The sequence below is a fragment of the Stenella coeruleoalba genome, assembly GCF_951394435.1.
Source record: "Stenella coeruleoalba genome assembly, chromosome: 13".
Lineage (NCBI taxonomy): Eukaryota > Metazoa > Chordata > Mammalia > Artiodactyla > Delphinidae > Stenella > Stenella coeruleoalba.
In genome coordinates this window covers 5216410-5235515 of record NC_137159.1, presented here as the reverse complement: position 1 = coordinate 5235515, position 19106 = coordinate 5216410, and the positions used below count along the sequence as shown (strand labels likewise).

Below are 19106 nucleotides of genomic sequence, written 5' to 3'. Positions count from 1 at the left end.
AGAAACAGAAACAAAGAAAGAAAGGATTCTAATAGAAACTTATTCTAACTTACGCTAAATTCTCAGCACTTCCGCAGTGATTTACACGCAGAGATGCAAATTTATCTGTTTGGGAAAGATGAATATCTCTCCCCAGGGAAGCTTTCCAGTGAAAATAAGCAGTTGCTCTTTTGTAACCTCATGATCTGTCTATATACTTCCGCTCTTGAAGATCTCATCTAGTCTGGTGGGTTTAATTTTATCTATACACTGACATGTTCCAAATTTATATATATCTGGATGATATATCTCTAGCCCAAATGTGTCTCCGAACTTCAGAAGCAAACAGCCCGCTGGTGTCTTGACATCTCCAGTTGTATGTCTAAGAGATATGCCAGGCTGAGTATGTCCAAAACTGCTTGACTCTCATTCCCAAACCTGTTCCACATCCAGTCCCCCATCTCAGTAAATAGCAACCCCCTATGCCCAGCTGCTTGGGCAAAAGTCTTGAAGTCGTCTTTGGCCACTGTCTTTCTCTCCTACCCTATACCTTGTTCATCAAGAAATTCTGTCAGCAAACCTCAAAATACAGCCCAAATCCAACCTTGTCTCACAACCTACACTTCCACAGCCTGGTCCAAGCCACCATGTCTCTCATCTGGGCCATCACAAAGCCTCCTAACTTGCTTTCTTCCTCATCCCTTGCCCTCCCGAAGGCTATTCTCAGCACCCAGAGCCTTCTTGCTAAAACCCACGTCAGGTCCTGCCATTCCCTGGCTTGTTCCCTCCTGTGGTTCCCACCTCTCTGAGCAAGGACCAGAGTGCTTAAGCTGAGTCATGAGGCCGTGCACGATTTGGTCACTGGACCTCTCCGAGCTGCTCTTACTTCCCTGCCAGTCACAGGGCTCCCTGCTGCTCCTCAGACGCAGCAGGCGTGCTTCTGCCTGGGCTGTACTTCGACTGTTTACCAAATGCCACCTTCCTAGTTGGCCTTCCAGGTCACCCTACCTAAAACTGCACACCTCTCCAATCCTCCTTACTTCCCTCCTCTGCTTTCTTTTTCTCCCTGAATGTATCACCATGTAAAACCTTTCATAAATACTTTTTACTTATTTATATAAATATCGTCTTCCTTCTCCACTAGGCTGAAAATTCCACATGGGCAGGTATTTCTGTCTTCCTTTGTTCCGCGTGGTATTTGGAGTGATGGTATCGTTTTAGAACTAGATACAGGTGTTGGTTGCACAACATTGTCAATGTACCGAATGTCACTGAATTGTCACTTTAAAATGATTAATTTTTGTTATGTGAATTTAACATCAATAAAAAAAAATTATTCAGCAGCAAAAAAAAAAGAAAATTGAATAGTCAGGCTAAGTCTTATTGAGAAGGTGCTATAGGAGCAACGACTTGAGGAGGTGAGAAAGTTAGCCTTGTAGGTAATTGGAAGGAGGAGACCAGACAGAAGGAAGAGTGAGTGCAGAGTACTGGCTGTACATTCAAGGAGGACCCAGGAGCCAGGACTGGAAAGGAGGACCCAGGTGGCCTCATATAATGTGGGCACCATAGCTGCTGTAAGGGTGTTGGCGTTTCCTCTGGGGGAAGTGGAGGCGCATATGATTTGACTTAGGTTTTAACAGGATCTCTGGAGCCTCTGTGTCAGGAATAGTCTGAAGAGGGGCACATGTGGAAGCAGAGAGAACTGTTAGAAACTATTTTTAAAATCCAGGTGAGAGATAATGGTGGCTCGCATGGGGACGTGACCGTGGAGGTGGGGCCGGGGAGATGGGGGATGTCATTGTAGGTAGGATGTACTTTGAAGATGAAACTATTAGGATGTCCTGATACATGAGGAAGAGGAGAGCCATTCATATATGGAGAGTTTTGGCTTGAGCAACTCTCAAGGGGGAAGATGGAGTCGTCACCACTGAGACAAGGAAGATTGTGGGAGAAGTTTTTCTTAGGGGCGAGGGAGCGGAGGAAGGTTGGAGGGTTATATCTCCAGTTTAGTTCTGAAGATATAAAGTCTCTGTTAATTCCAGTTTGTCCTTGAATATATACAAGTTGCTTCTAGTTTTTGAAGGGGAGAATTGGCTGAGGACAAAAGAAGCATGGAGGGAGGAGATAAATGCTGAGTGCCCCAAGAGTTTGGCGTGTGGCAAAGAAGAGCAAAGAGATGAAAGTGTAACCAAAGGAGACACAGTGGGTAGACTGGGCCCAGAGCCTTTTCTGGAGATGCAGGCAGACCACCTAACACTACACAGGATCTGCCCCCATCTGTCACCGGCTTTATGCACCTTTTCATCAGGAAAGACAGAAGGAAAGTGGGGTCTAAAATGCTCTCTAATGAAATGAGGGGGAAAAAATCCATTTGCTTATCGTCAGAATTATTGAGTGAGAACCTGACTCACTTAAAGTCACAAAAGTTTAATAGGACAAGTATTTCCTCGTTTTCACATGTTTACAGTAAGACCAGGCTACAGATGGCCAAGCTCTGCAGCGTGTTGACATCGTATCTCCATTTAGCTGTGACACCGGCCAAAACAAATGAATAAGCCTCACAGGATATCTTCTAAGTTATGAAATACTTGGGTGCCACGTTGCAAATGCAAGCAGCTAGATGTTCCTCTGGCAAATAAAGGTTTTGTTTTTTGTTTGTTAGTGGAAATGTCAGAGAATTAGATTATATGTGGGGACATGCAAGATTTCAAAACTGTAACCCCCAAACCAGAAAAAAACGTATGGCCAAATTAGGTTAGATTAATTTTGAAAATGAAGAGTAATTCTGAGGAGTCTTAAAAAGACGATATCTGCCAATGAAACCAGCAGGCACTGGAAGACTTCTGCTTAACCTGGCAGAATTCATGCCTGCCCAAGAGCTTGGATTTAGTTATTTATTAGAAGCCCTTGTCTTGCTGAGTTATTATAAACTATTACACTTTTACGCTGGATGGTGTCATAGTGGTTAGAAGCCAGAATTGTCTGGTTCTTTACAGAAAAGAGGCTTAAAGGAAATTAGAGCTGCTTATTTTGTTTAATCTCCCAGTCACAATCATAAGAAGGAAAGCTTTACCACTCTAATCTCTCTCTCTGTTTTTAGTTGATATTAGAAAAAAAAAAAGCCTTGTCGCTGAGGTTCAGCAAGTCTGGTTTCAAACCCAGCCACAACTGGGTGAGCTTGGTCAAATGATTTCACCAGTCTCGTCCTTGGTTTTTTATTTTAATCTGTAAACTTTGAAAGATGCTAATGCTAAGTACCATGCAGTATTTTACTTTGAATGAAAGGACTTCATTGCTGAATAACGGACTGAATTAAAACAGTAGCTTTTATTTATCATAATAGCTAGACTTTATTAAATGCTTCTGCAAGATGTCATGATTATGATATTAAAACTCTGAAACCTTATTTAAAACTAAGAAATCAAGGTAACTGTGGCCTCATCTAGATGAATAAATGTCTAAATTTAATTTCAAAATTTTAAGATGTTTTAGGGTACAAAATATAAGTTCGTATTCAAGTGTAAGAATGTTCAAGTGGGTATCATTTTATTTAGAAAGAGAAAAACAAATATCGTATATTAACGCATATATGTGGAATCTAGAAAAATGGTACAGATGACCTTACTTGCAAAGCAGAAATAGAGACACAGACAGAGAGAACAAACATATGGATACCAAAGGGGAAAGGGCATGGTGCGATGAATTGGGAGATGGGGATTGACATATATACACTATTAATACTATGTATTAAATAGATAACTAATGAGAACTTGCTGTATAGCACAGGGAACTCTACTCAGTGCTCTGTGGTGACCTAAATGGAAAGGAAATCCAAAACAGAGGGGATATATGTATACGTGTAGCTGGTTCACTTTGCTGTATAGTAGAAATTAACAGAACATTGTAAAGCAACTGTACTCCAAAAAAGTTAATTAAAAAATGTTATCTTGGGCTTCCCTAGTGGCGCAGTGGTTGGGAGTCCACCTGCTGATGCAGGGGACACGGGTTCGTGCCCCGGTCCGGGAGGATCCCACATGCCGCGGAGCGGCTGGGCCCGTGAGCCATGGCCGCTGAGCCTGCACGTCCAGAGCCTGTGCTCCGCAACGGGAGAGGCCACAGCAGTGAGGGGGCCGCGTACCGAAAAAAAAAAAAAAAATGTTATCTAGAGCTTACAGTGTCCTGGGCACTGTTCCAGTCTTGCCTGCTCCTGACTCTGTGGTCTCAGTGCCAAAACTCATGTTCTTGACAAGTAAGTCAAGAATAACAATGAACAGATCTAATTCCTTGAAGTGACGCCAAACATGGTGGTGAATCTCCCAGCAGTGACCAGACTTTGCATCTCTTCCTCTGAGAGCACACGACTGGTGTCCCTGCAGGTAGGGATGCCTGTTCAAGAACATTGCCAACCACAGGGGAGTGGGGAGAGGGGGATGGTACGGTCAACTGGTTCCAAAAACCTACTAGAATTATTCTTTGGCTGTACCTCCTCTCTTGACCTTCTTCACCTGGTGGCAGGATGATTTAGTGGTCAGGAATCTAGCCTTTGGAGCCAACCTGCTTGGGTTCAAATTCTGGTTCCTCTTCTTAGCGTAACATGACTTGGACGGTTTGCTTACCCTCTCCGTGTCTCAGTGTCCTTGTCTGTAAAACGGCCATAATAATGGTAGCGCCTGCTTCATTGGGTGGTTATGGGAATGAAGGAGTTAATACATGTAAGTCATTTAGAACTGTATCTGGCATAGAGTGAGTTCCAGAGAAGGCTTAGCTTTCATTGTTATATTATTGTACGGGTCTGGGATTAGTCCCTGAATCCTTCTGGGATGTGGTGAGTTTTAAAAGTAAGTCGAATTTACCCATGATTGACTCATACCCGCTATTCCTAGCTAAAAGCAAATCTTGCGGTTAGCATTTGTTTTACATGGAGCCCAGGAGTTGAGGGTTATGATTTTCCTTGTCATTCCCCTTAAGGCAGCCTTCGTACTCAAAACTTCCCTCTATTTCTCTGAACTCCTTAGAAAAACTTCTTTTTCCCATCCAAGAGCCCTGTAGGGACTTAAATCTGAGTATCTGGAGTCTGTTTCTGGATGAGACTGTGTCAATTCTGGACCCTAAACAGAACATTTGCAGAATCCCGTACAGTCCTGTTTACTTCTCATTGCTTGCCCCCATGTTGCTTTTGAAACTCTCTGCACCAAAGCTGCCGTAACTGGCCGCGCCTTCCTCACTAGTGTCTGCTAAATGAAGTGTCAGAGGAGTATCTGGAAGAGCGGTCTCGAGGGCCCCAAGGTTTCCAGATCATTTGGAACTCAGTGTAATAATATCAGTGCGATCAACAACAAGCATTAGCTTGAGTCACTGATGCTAAAACAGGGAAATGATTTGATTACTTTTTCTAAAGGATTATTCAATGTTGTCCCTACATCTAAATATTTATGTACCAAGGTCAGAATTCTTGGTACATGGTGCACCAGCACTTTTGAACAAGTCATGAATTTTGGCTAGAAATCAAATTTCAGGGTGGGTGGAGTGGTGAGTTGAAGGATGTCTTTGAGTATCTCCCCTTTAAAATAAAAGAGAGCATGCAAGTGAGTAGTCTGCAGGGAAGGAGCTACAAGATCTGGAAACTATTCACAGCTCAGTCATTCACTTGAAATTCATTCCTCCTGCCCTTCAGTTTGGGTAAGCATCAATTACTTATCTAAAATCTGTAGTGAAAACTTTTCCAGACACGTAATAAGGAAAGTATCAACAATTCATGTTTAGAGGAAATGTGCTTTCTGAAAATATATTAAGGTTGTTGTATTCATTCTATATTTGTCAGTTTCTGTATTGGTTCCATCTCTCTCCTAACTTTTTAAGAAAAAAATGATATGGTTAAGTTATCCTTTTGCTGAAAGAAAAAGTATGTCATTATTTTTCACAGACCTTCAACTCTTCTTAGAAAGCTTTTGGCGAATCTTGGGGATAGGCAGGGGCAGGGACACATTTCTGAGGGTTTGGTATAGTGTCCAGGGCAACTATTTGATGACTGTTTTACCCATCTAAACTTTCCTCTATTCCTTAGTTGCTTTGGGATGACCGTTTGTTTGCCTGTGTGCTTGAGGGCAGGCGGGAGTCATGTGTGTATACACACAGCTGCCATCCTGTGTGGATGTCTGGGTTTCATATCTGCATTTATAATATTGTATTTTCTAAGGTCTGTTGAATTTTATAATTTTCTTTTTTTTCAAAAATAGAAACCCATCTTTTTCCTCTTAATTTAGCTTCGGTACATTCTCACGAGACGGTGATATAGCATGGCTGTCGTAAGCCCTGCGTGGTCCAAAAGTCCAGTAGGAATAAATGCAATGATACGTGTCTGAAGTCTGCTCCTATACATATTTATACATATTAAAGATCTGTTCATGAATAATTTTCCTGGGCGGTATTGAGCAAGTAAAAATCATGGCTGTAAATATTTTGCTTGTGATTTTGTCTGACTTATTTTTTGGTGTCTTTTTGTCAGAGATACTGACAACTCTTTCCAACTATAAATCTTAGGGAATACCATCAACCACCTAGAGGGGAGCCTCCCCATCGTGTGTCACAGATCTGCCTTGAATCGTCTTGAGGATCGGTTACCAACACTTGCTCTAGATTGAGAAACTGAGAATGAGACTTTGGGTCTTGGTAATTCCAGCAATTCTCATACCTTCCACATCAGCTACATTTAGTAAGTATTGCTTTTGAACTGACATTTAAAATTTTTTTAATTAAGTAATTCCAAGAACATTTGCCTAGTTTTAAATTGCCTGCTTCCAATTGCCCTAGCTGAATGGTAACCTAGAAAATTCATTTATGCTCTGCAGTCATTCTTCATCACCAATCTATCAGGATATATATATATATATATATATATGCCCATAACAAATATAGCATAATTTTAATTTTACATATTCAAATACGTCAAAATTTAATACGGTGCCTGCACGTAGAAGGTATTGACAGCGTTCGTTGACTGACAACACACTTTGGTAGATGACATGGATGCTTTCCTTTGGAGCAATGTGAAGGATCTAGCTCCAAATTAAGTCACTAATCTGTGTATCCATTAGAATATTTCCTAAAAGATCTTAGATCATTTACTTACTCTTTCTCAAAGTGTGACCAGTTTCTAAATTTAATCCTAGAAGGGGATATTTAGAATACAGAAATTGTAATCCTTTTTATATGATCACTTCAGGATGATATTTATACATATTTTTTATTTGCAGGGAAATCATCTTGGGGCCTGGAAAATGAGGCTTTAATTGTGAGATGTCCCAGACAAGAAAAATCTCGGTACCCTGTGGTCTGGTATTACTCAAAAACCAACAAACATATTACCACCCAGAGAAGAAGTCGTGTAGTTGCCTCAGGGGAACGTCTTAAGTTTCTCCCAGCCAAAGTCAATGATTCCGGATTTTATACTTGCATTATCAGAAGGTATTATCCAGTCCTGTTCCTTTGTCTTTCAGAGTTGATAGTCTGAGCTGCCTCACTTCCCTTCTCTTTCTAGACCTCTCTGCAGCAGTTGAATTTATAAAGTGATTGGAATAAAAGAGCACCTGAGGAACACCATGAGGTTGGGCTTTAGGTGATGGTGAACTCTCTGGATGTATAATGACAGGGTTTAAGTTGTAGCCCAATTAGAAAAAGACCTAGCTTTTCTAGTGACCAGGAAAACTGAGAGCAGTTGCTCACGTTGGGCTCCAAATCAGAACAAACCAGCAGCCTAGATGTGGGGTGTCAGGAGGCTTATGATGGGTGTAAAAGGGGGGTCATCCGTGCCTCCCACGTGAGGGGCAAACCCAAGAAGTTTACCTGAGACTGGGGGCCCACAAGTCCCTCACTCTACATGTAAATTGCCAGCTCTTGTGATTTTGTGCCTGTTTGGTACGTGCAAGGTGTCAGATGAACTAAGTCAAAAGGCAAGATGGGTACAGTTAGGTGCCTAGGTTCTGAGGTCAGACAGCATTAGTTTCAAAGTCACGGTGTGTCACTAGTTAGCTGCGCATTGCTGGTAAGTTACTTCTCCATCCTTGTTTCCTCATCTGTAAAATACACGTGATAGTAGAACCCACTTCAAAGCGTGGCTATGAGAATAAAATGAGACACACAGTAAACTCTTAATAAATACTAATTATCTTTATTATATCAGGTCTCAGTGTTACAGCACGTACAGCGTATACAGAAATGGTGAGGGAATCATTTTAAAGGCTACTGTAGGGGTTGCGTTTTACCTAAAATGTAACAAAAAGCATTTAAAACTCTAGATTTTAATGATTATTTTAGAAGAAGAACCACTATCTGTCAATTGTTTTAGGAAGAAAAGCAGTATTAAGTAAAAGTTAGAGCTGGGTTAAGTTATTTCATAACGCTAAGTGACTTTTTAAAAAATTGTTTGATTTATTTTCATAGTCCTACCTCCAATAAGACTGGATATGTGAATGTCACCATTTATAAAAAACAACCAGGTTGTGATATTCCAGACTTTCTGATATATTCAACAACATCTGGATCAGAAAGAAATTCCAAAATATATTGTCCTACAATTGACCTCTACAATTGGACAGCACCTGTGGAGTGGTTTAAGGTAAAAGGAAACGTGCAGGAAATAGATGAAAATCACACCATCAGAACAGGTGGAAGTAAAGAATTACTGAAAGTGGACTGGAACTTTTCATTTCAGAATTGTGAAGTTCTTCAAGGACCCAGGTACCGAGCACACAAGTCATTTTTGCTGATTGACCGTGCAAACAGCAAGGACACTGGTGATTATACATGTAAATTTATGCACAATGAAAATGGAGTCAATTATACTGTGACTGCAACCAGGTCATTCACAGTTATTGGTAAGCTACTGAATTCAACAAAATGCAATACTTGGAAAAAGCTAACGTGACAGAAATTGTGTCCTCCTTGTTGATTTGCCGGTACTCCATGCCCCTCCCCAAACTTCCTCCTGACTCATCTTATGTGTATCTTCTAATGTGACGCAAAGAGATTTTCTAAATGCACTATCAAGATGTAAGACATTTTGGAGGGAAATTACGCTGCTGATCCAAAGCCACATCTGTTCTGTCCTCTGTGGCTTCATTTTTCAAAGATAATGTGATCTGAATGCTAACCTAACGTTTTTTTGAATGGCAGTACCACTATTTGGAGAGCAAGATTAACTCTTTGTCTCGCAGTTTGTTGTCAGAGGTTCTGTAAATAGAGGAAAATCGATTTCACCTCTGTCATGACTAGCCGGTTAGAAGTTGAGTGAGAAGCTTTATAAAGAGATACATAGATATTGTTGGCTGATTTGCAATCTCGATTTGCAATGCTTTCATCATCATCCAGGACCTTAAGGAGGTCATTTAATTCTACCTTTTTTTTTCAAAATTACTTTAAATTCTATAAAAGTCCATGAGGGGTGAGACTTCACAGTCAAGCCTGTTAAATCTACAAAGAGTTGGGGTCTCCTTAGCAGAGCTTGACCTATGGGTGGAGATGAAGCAGGACCTGTATGTCTGGCAGATTCCTCAGGGCAGAGCAGTCGTGGAGAGGAGTTTTGGTTTGTAGTTTTCCAGGGCCCCACCGCTGTAACATAAGCATCGCTGGACCACATTTGTGTTAGTACCTCTCAGTGTTCAACATCAAAACCCGCAGGGGTCCTTAATCACACCATCCCGAAATAAATGAGAATCAAGGGGTGCGGGAACGCAGCCGTGCATTCACCGTGTCTACGCGTCAGTGCCACAGGCATTTGAACTTCCTGATAGGGTAGGCCACACGGGTGGAACGCTGTGAGCGGAAGTGTGGACTTACGTGTCTATCACTTCAGGAGTCGTTTGAACTCGTCCCTGTAGCGTTCGTTATGCTTTTTCCTGTAGAATCGTCGTTTTCTGACCATTGCTGCGTCATGCAATTAATTTAATGCTCCGGATGGCATTTGTTTTGATGCTAAAAAGAGAAGAGAAAATATCAAAAAACATCATAGGTAGTAAGAGGACGTATTGCTGGAACGTATTTGTTTCGCGTGTGTGTGCGTGTGTGTGCATGTGTATTTGTTGCCATGGATCACAACGAGAAAAATCTGAGAAACATCATGTGAAAAAGGACAGAAATATGGAAATACAAGCTTTCTATTGATGACCACCCAATGCTTGCCTCATATTTATATTTTTACATATTTATATTTAATTAATTACATATTTATATTTAAATGTTTAAATATTTATATAGATTTACATATTTATATTCTCTTTGATTTCAGATAAGCAAAGCTTTTCTTTGCTTCCAGTAATTATAGCCCCTCCACAGAATGAAACAAAGGAAGTGGAAATTGGTAAGAAAACTTTAAGAATACTGTCAATGTTTCGTCTGGAACATCTTTCCATATGACCCCTGTTCTGAATTCCCCAAGCAGGGGTCAGGCTGTTACCACAGCGGATCGTGAGGATTAAATGAGACGCGTATTTGGAAACACCCACCTTGGGCCCTTGCTAATAGTAGGAATATGTGGTCACAGCAACGTACGGCACTTACATTTGTACTGCACTGGGCTCTATTTTATTTACTTATTTTGGTGCTTTCATGTGTGCTACCTCATTTCCCTCTCACTTCTACCCAACTGTTCAAGGAGGTAGATATCGTCCCCACTTTATGCTTGTGGATGCCTAGGCTTAGAGAGGCTCAATGACATACCCAAGGATGCGGCGTGAATAAATGGTGATGGAGGAGAACCCAGATTGTATGCCTCTGTCCGTCTCTGCTTGTCCTGGTTCCCTGAGAGAATGGGGTCAAAATCAGAGTTCTTAGCACGTAAAGCAAAACGACGCTGACTGCCTCAGAGCTGCTCTACTGCTTTGCAGGGTTTTCCACGTTCCTCCCTGCTTTCGCCAATGTCCTCCTTCCCATCCGTCGACACGAAGCTCGAGTACCCCCTCCTCCGTGAAATCCCCCTGCCCGCCTCCTTACCTGCCAGGGAGCACGATCAGAGCCAGCATCCGGCTCTGATCCAGGGCCACGAGCACCAGCCCTGCTCCCTGCCCTGACGTCTCCCTCTGTATTCCCATGCCACTTGTCTACCTTTCTGTTAAAACACTAGAATACCGTGTGTTCTGATCGTTTGCTTATACCGTGGTCACCTCCCTGGAGACTCTAAGTTCCTCATCCCTCTTCAGATGCTTAATTCTTGACACAGGGACGAAGAACTCAGTAAAGGATGGCTGAGTACCCAACCCAAGGCAGGAATCAGCCCTTAAGCTTTTAGTTCTGAAAGGAGGAAATCTCAAATTAACAGGAGTGGGAGTGGAGAGGCTCTTGTTGGACGATTAAGCAGTGGGATTGTGGCTGATTCAGGTGAAACGGTTTTACCGACAAAGGTAGCTTACAGAGAGATGAAGGGGATTCCATAGGAGAAGAAAGGAGTGGAAGACATCCAAGGAAGAGGGGATATACATATATACAGGTGGCTGATTGATTCACTTTGCTGTACAGCAGAAGCTAACACAACAGTGTAAAGCAACTCTACTCTAATTAAAAAAACAAAAGGAAAAGAAATGGCAATGCGTAGTAAGGGGAAATCTTAGATTGTAACGTGGCATTGGTGAAGCCTCTATAGTTTCCACTGCAGGGGAGAGGGGAGAGGGGCCTGAGCTTCAACCTGAACTGTGAGTGTGATGAAAACGATGGGAGACGGAGAAGGTGGCAAAGCGAGGGCAGAGAAGGAGGAAGGTGCTGAAGATGAGGAAAGGAAATGGGAATCAATTCATGACACACACTAGACGTTCAATGACTTTCTCTCACATGCAATTAAATTAAGTCCTCTCTGCAGAACGGACTTTTATTGGTGACTCGCTTTCCTTCTCATCTAGGAAAACCAGCAAACCTAAGGTGCTCTGCTTGCTTTGGGAAAGGCTCTCAGACCATGGCTGACATCCTGTGGCAGGTTAACGGAAGCAACGTTGAGAACTTCGGTGAAGCAAGAATGCAAGTGTTGCAAGAGCAAACTCAAAGGTATTTTGCAGTCTCAGTTAAAGCATCCCCTTCCCTTCCCACAAAGTTTGCAATTGCAAAATAAGCACTGAAAGTAACAGGTTGTCTTACTAGTTCTCGCAGCAAGCTGACTTGCCTAAACGCCGTGTTAAGAATAGCGGATGTAAAGGAAGAGGATTTCTCACTGAAGTACGACTGTCTGGCCATGAATTTCCGTGGCCTGATCACGCACACCGTAAGACTAAGGAGGAAAAATCCAAGTAAGGCATGTCTCTGAGACTTGGGTCACCTGAGTTTGCTGTTAACAACCGGAAGCTGAATCATATTCTTAGGGAACAGTGTATTGGAGTGTGGCTCCGGGGAGTCCATCAAGTCAGAGTGGTCCATCTCATAGATTGGAGGCAAGGGGAGAAAAGATCTGTCTTGGGTGTAGGCAACAGGGGGACATATTGTGTGTAGAGAATTCAAGACAAAAACGAAGCCACGCCACATTCACTGTGCTTCCCATCCTCGGCACGTCCAGACAGTGTTAAACGAGTCCGTGAGGACGTGCCCCTCCTCTCGGGTGCAAAGGCATCTTGCTTCCACTCCCTCCGTGTATCACTGCGCACACAATGATGGCAGAAAAGTAGTTTGACAAACATTTCCTTCCTGACCACCTGTCAATTTCCTCACTTGTTTGCATGTCCAGATAAAGACACCCCACTGGTTAGATGTAGCATTTAATCCGGTGTAATGAAGGGTGGGGAGAACATTTTGATACTTTAACTTGTCACTCCATGTACCACTATGTGGAAATTATGTAATGTGTTTGTCACATAGTCATAGGGAGAGGTAAACTCCCAGTTTATACCCCTAAGTGGGGTATGGTCCAGATTAATTTGGATAAACCCACAAAGGCACAACATGGTTGGGAGAGATGAGAAAACAGACCACCAGTCAGATAGGGTCTTTTGAATTCAACTTTAACCACCGATTTGCAAGCTGTTATAAAACAAACGGAATCATGACTACTGTAGATGATTTTAAACGCTGTCATGTTCCATGGGTCATCAGGATTCTGCCAGTTATAACTGTGTCACCCCAGGACATGTGGACCCTGTTGAGATGTCATTTTAGGGTGACATTTGTGGTTCTGGTGGGCACGGAAGATCCCGCAAGAAAGAGGAAGCCACCTCCACCCCTAGCACTGCCATGCTGTCCTTATCCCCATGCTTTTCTCACATTGTCATTATATGAACGTTCTCCGCGTGCCTGTGTATTGGAATTGTTTTCACGTTACATGTACTTGGTGATGTTGTTCCTTCTAATTCATCCGTATATGCTACCTTTCACCTGTGTTTCTTCAAAGCAACACAATTATACTCCGTCTCAACAACTATGTCGATTAAACAAAAACTGTTACAACTGCTCTCAAAGGTCACAATGAATTCCCTTATTTCTAATCATACAATAAAAGAAATTACACATTGTCCTGAATTTTAAAAACAAAAACTAAAAAACCTGTGTCCCCATATTATTAAATATCGTTAAACATTTGATACTACTGCTATTAATAATAATAGTACACATTTATTCATTGTTCCCTAGGTACCAGGACCTGTCATGATTTCCCATATAATTTTTCATTTATTTTATCAAAAATCCACGATGAAGAGACTATTACCATCATCTAGTTTTACAGATGAGGAAACTGAGGCAAAGAGAGGTTGAATAATTGGCCAGGCTGCAGTTACAGAGCCAGGATTCAAAGGCAAGCAGTGTTTCCTGTTTATAAGCTCTTACAGAAAGTATTCAGTGTTTAGTCAACACGTACAAGGATCACTTATACATTTATAAAATAACTAACATTTAGGAAGATACTGAACTTCAACTTGCCTTAAGGTCTTGGATTAACTTCTTTCTTCTAGTTAGCTAGTCACATGCATAACTACTTCACAAGAAATAGGGATTCCCAGCATGCATCCAGATAGGGTTTTTAGAAAGAGTGACCTGGAAAGGAATCCTGTTGAAATAATTCACTTAGGGAGTATTTATCATTTAAACTGATGACAGTGCAGACACTAGGCTCACTCACAATTTTCAGTTTTGGATCGGTTCACCTTGGTCATTCTTTTTTTAATTAAAAAAAATTTTTTGACCATGCCATGCAGCACGTGGGATCTTAGTTCCCCGACCAGAAATGGAACCCGCACCCCCCTGCAGTGGAAGCTCGGAGTCCTAACCTCTGGACTGCCAGGAAAGTCCCCACCTTGGTCATTCTTGATTTCATAGTGTGGATACGCAGGGAGCTGGTGAACTAATGAAGGGATTTGCAAATACAGACCAGGGATTTTTATGGCAAAACTGGGAGCCTGTGTTTTGAGATCAGATGAAAACGAAAAGGGAGCTATCTAGCCAAATCTCATTTGAGAGTCTTTTCACATTTATCTTTAAGTGGGACTATTTGTAAGATGGGATAGTTAACGATTCTAAGGAGGGAAGTAAACTTAAAACAGCCAAAAATACTATTGACGAGCACCATTCTTACATTCAGTTTGTATATATCTGATTCAATAAATACGGGGACCATCTTGCATATATACGTTGTGAAGCAATGAGTAAGGATAAAAGTTCAGTGATGGCTAATAATGTTCATCAGAAGGGAAATATAGGGCATACTCAGGACCTAAAACCCAGTCATTTGACTTCATCAAATACACATTAGAGACTTCGAGAGCTCTTGTTTCTTCCCTGCTTTCCTATGCCACCAAGCCCAGATGCAGTAAGTCCCCAAGACCTGTTGATTCTTTGTCCTTAACGCCGCCAACGCCAGGTCTGTCCATTCCTTTCTCATTATTGCATGAATCTGGCCCCTAATGCAGAAACTTCTCATCCCATTCGACTCCGAGGACCTGTGAGTTATAGAAACAAAACTTCCACTACCATCAGATTAATCTCGCTTGTAAACCACTTTCACTGTTAGCGAACCACTCAGCACTCTTCAGTGGCTCTCATGACCAGAATAGAGACAAAATGCTGTAGCTGGAGCCTCAAATCTGATCAGAACCTAGCCCTAGACCCACCATTCCAATCATATGTTCCAGTAATTCCCCAAACTGCATCATCCCCCTTCCTCAGAAGACACACCCCGTCTCTGCCCTTGGGCTCACAGCATCCTCTCTTGCCAGGAATACATTTTTTTTTTTTTTTTTTGCAGCTATCTAAATCTTACTCATCCTCCAGAGACCTTATTCTGCAAGAAGCCTTCACTGCCCAATCCAGCATGGAGTGAGCACACCCTCCTAAAACCTCTGCTAGCTAAAACGAATGCTTTCACTTCCAATCTTAGCTAAGTTTACATGTGTCTGTCTTTCTCTTATGCTTTGAAAATCCCCTACAATGCCTAGCCTGGTGCCTTGCACAGAGTAGGGGCTCACTAAACATTAATTTACTGATTCTTAAAACAGCCATGAAAATGCCATGTAGGCATCCCTTGTATAAATCTCTCATCCCAGTGGAAGCCAGCATCCACGTATTTGTTTATTTTCTCCTGTTTTAGGAATAATAATGATCATTTTTCTCCTCCCCCTATCTTTTGAATAGTGGATCAACAAAGCACCTACTACGTGCTTGCAGGATTTAGCATATTATTCTTGCTAATCAATGTCTCGGTGGTAATTCTAAAAGCATTCTGGATTGAGATTATTCTGCTCTGGAGAGACATAGCTAGACCTCACAAAACTAGGAACGGTAAGTGGCAAGTTTCAAGTTTTCTTCAAAAGAAAAGGTTCTATAAGGGCTGTTGGTTGTTTGTCGAATAATCTCTTAATAGTTATGCTACTTAACACAGATTCCCTTTTGCTTGCTAGCATATTATCAATAAACCTTTTTGAGTCCACTCAGAGGACACTCTCCATCCTGCCTTGTCACTCCTCGTGGTTCTGAGGTTCACCCCAACAGCTCCAATTTTCTCCCCCGTAGAATTGCTGTTCTTACTAAAAGCCCTGTATCAGAATCTGCTCCAAGCCCAGAAAGGGCATTTTGGAAAATGGGAAAACTTTATGGAAGTCAAAACATTAACAAAATTGTTCCTGTTTTCCAGATGTGAACAGGTTAGAAAGGTCCATCAGAATGCAATGTATTTTACCAGAAACGCTCTTCCATAAAGAGTCTTACCTACCTACAGATGTATACCCATGAAAGAAGACAGTGCTGCCTGCTTATTTAAATATGAACACCGTTCTTTCATTTGGAGGCAGATAAAATTTAGATTTTCCATATGGGTCACTCAACTAGAGCTAATTATTTGATTTGTGGGAAATTCAGATCCCTTAAAAACTTCTACTCTTTTGCCACCGTTAATTACCCTTTAGCATTTTCACGTCCCCATAGGGAAAACGAAAGCTAAACTTGAGATCTGCTCAGCATAGCAGAAAGCCCCTTAGCCATGAGTATAAATACTTATTAACAGATTATTAATCAAACTTGACAATATGGTTTGAACTAAACTAGTCAGGCTCTTGCCTGTTTTTTATCATTCAGTCTGAGACCGTAAAAAGGAGAACTTTGGGACTAAGACTGGTTTCCTGATGACATTTTGTGGCAGTAGATTGTTGTCATGGTCTCTGGATTCTAGATTGTTTGGGGCGATGAGATACATTCGCCAACAGCCATAAAACTCCCTGAAGAATGTCTCCTAAGAGTCCAATGAGAATTCTTGAGGACCAAGTAATAACATTGTGTTCTTTGTTCTCATCTTCAGATGGGAAGATCTACGATGCTTACGTGATCTATCCACGGAACTGTAAAAACAGTCCAGAGGGGGCCAGCTCTGTGGAGTACTTTGTTCACCAGATTCTGCCTGACGTTCTTGAAAATAAATGTGGCTACGACTTATACATTTATGGGAGAGATATGCTCCCTGGAGAAGGTAAAACTGTCAACAACCATCAGGGACAGAAATTCACATTCATCAGAAGGATAAGGAATAGGTGGTCTTATCCCTGCCATCGTCAGGAGCTGCAATTATTATTCCAGGTCATGAGACTAGAGCTTTTCAATACTTCTCCAGGAGAAGGAGGTACTTACTCTTTGCTTCTCCTGCCCCCATCACCACCCTGATCCTGAGGTCGTCACAGTCGTGTCAGTGATGCGAAGACAGGCTAAGGCATCCTTGCTTGTGGATTTAGCAGGGTCCAGCCCCTACTTCATTCCCCATGTCCACCACTAGGATAACTGACATCTCTGAAGTCCCTCTAGAAGATCTGAAGGAGGACTTGAAATCCAAGGAATTTTGTTCTACTATCCAGAGGCACTGGCTAAAATATTTGAAAGGACTCAGAAAGGCTTTATGATTTTCCTTATATTGGTGACACATTTGCAAATTTATATCCTCACAAGAACAGATAGAATTGTGTCTTCTGTTCCTTAATATTCCTAGTTGATTTCATGTGATTTTGACAGTAGGGTCACAATTCTGGCATTTCAGTAGTCGTTCTCCTTTCCCTCCATATTTATGTCAAGTATCTAGGAACCCTCTTTCTAGCCCTTCTCACATTCCTCAGGGACCAGGAAGCGTGTGGAATATGAATAAGGCAGGGACATCATGAGTGTAAGTCCTCTAAAGTCAATGTTTAATAGACTGTGAGTTTAAACTGGCATTCCTACCGCAAAGAGGGCTTCAAGTGTCTATGGAATTAAATGTATACACGACAGGTGAATCTGGTTTATCCTGCAATATTTGGATAATGTTAATGGCCTAGGACCAGCTTGGGAGACACGTATAGAGCGCAATTCAGGAAAACGTAACCCACATCTCTCCCGAGGCTCTCTTCTTGCTTCAGCTCTCCCCACTGGCTACCCCTGCAAGTCGAGAGCAATGTCATGTTATTCAGATGCTCATTGCCTGTTACGCATCTGCTTATGAGGCTGCAGGGACTCCAGTTGTTTGTGATGTCACACCAGGTGCGACATGCTCTCCATCTCTTCTTTCTTAGGTCCGCCGACCTCATTTCTAGTTACACCTCTCCCCAGCCAAACGTGAGTGCCAGCTCACTGGTGCTCAAGCTTGTGTGGCCTTTATCGTGCTGTTTTTCATTTGGAAAAGTTTCCCACCTCCACCTCTCTCAAGTATGTCCTCTGACCTCACCTCAACCAAAGTAAAACAAAATCCAACAAAACAACACCAAACTTCACTCTTCCCGTAGAAAAAGTGCATGACAGGCCCATGCAGTGTATTTCTTCCCATGACAATTACTCTCCATTTGCTCCTTCAAATTCATTCTGCCCCCTCCTCCATCCAGTGGTCTGGTAGCTGATCCTTACAGAAGGCGTCACCCCCTTGCTCTCTGCTCCACGCTGGGCTTGGCCAATGGGAGGCACTGGCAGGTGCTCGGAGGGCAGGGTGCATCCCTGTTCCCTCTGGGTGGGGTCCCCTGGGTAGCTGTGCCCCTCTCTGCTGAAGCACTGGCTCCTGTCAGCTGGCCATCCTCAGACACGTACCTGCTTTGGGCTCCATCACCGCTCCCCTTCCGTCACACCTGGAGGGCAGTTGCGGCTCCCTGACATCACCTGCTGTGGGGCTCTGCACCATCTCTTGTTGATTTCCTTTGGCTCTGCCCACATCTTTTATAAACTGTCCTTCCATTAGATTCTCTTTAGTCAGTACTTTTGAGGGTGCCGAGCTTTTTGTTAGGATCCTGACTGACACAAGGTCTCTGTCGGGCACTATTCGACATTCATTTCCTGTTTCAGACCATGTGGACCGGCAGTCTTCAGCCTCCACTGCCTAAGGATGTCTTGAGTTGTTTTGTTCATGGTTGTGCTTCCTTAATCATGCCGTCCCCTCCTTGCCGTGAGAGCTGGGTGTTTTACATGTTCTAAGTCCACCCAGAAGTTAAGTGAAATCACCATGGAGTTGACGATCCATAAACACTGATTTGATAAGGGGATCTGATCTTCCTTAAGATTTCCCTAGTCTGGATCAAATCAGCTTCTAAAACAGAGACTATTAGGGGATGAAGTGGATCCAGGACTCCCTAGAGACTTTAGTCAGTTCAGAGAAGCAAGGGTTCCTGAGTTTGCACTCTATTTTTTTTTCCCCCACCGTCCCTTTTTATTTTATTTATTTAAGATTTATT

At 42.3% G+C, this 19106-nt stretch overlaps 1 protein-coding gene across 5 annotated transcripts in view; it reads left to right on the top strand.

Moving 5' to 3' along the window:
* The window catches only part of IL1RL1 (interleukin 1 receptor like 1), a 39566-nt gene that overhangs the window by 17650 nt on the left and 2810 nt on the right, over window positions 1-19106 (top strand). For 3 of the 5 annotated variants that reach the window (XM_079940835.1, XM_079940834.1, XM_079940837.1), the window contains 8 exons: window positions 6520-6691; window positions 7233-7443; window positions 8419-8852; window positions 10262-10333; window positions 11865-12006; window positions 12100-12245; window positions 15571-15717; window positions 16730-16897. In XM_079940835.1, the coding sequence (XP_079796961.1) occupies window positions 6631-6691; window positions 7233-7443; window positions 8419-8852; window positions 10262-10333; window positions 11865-12006; window positions 12100-12245; window positions 15571-15717; window positions 16730-16897 (1381 nt within the window). In that variant the 5' untranslated portion in view covers window positions 6520-6630. Of the gene's footprint in view, window positions 1-3746; window positions 4356-6519; window positions 6692-7232; window positions 7444-8418; window positions 8853-10261; window positions 10334-11864; window positions 12007-12099; window positions 12246-15570; window positions 15718-16729; window positions 16898-19106 lie in introns of those variants that run through there. The other 2 variants (XM_079940838.1, XM_079940836.1) reach the window with 2 other exon arrangements.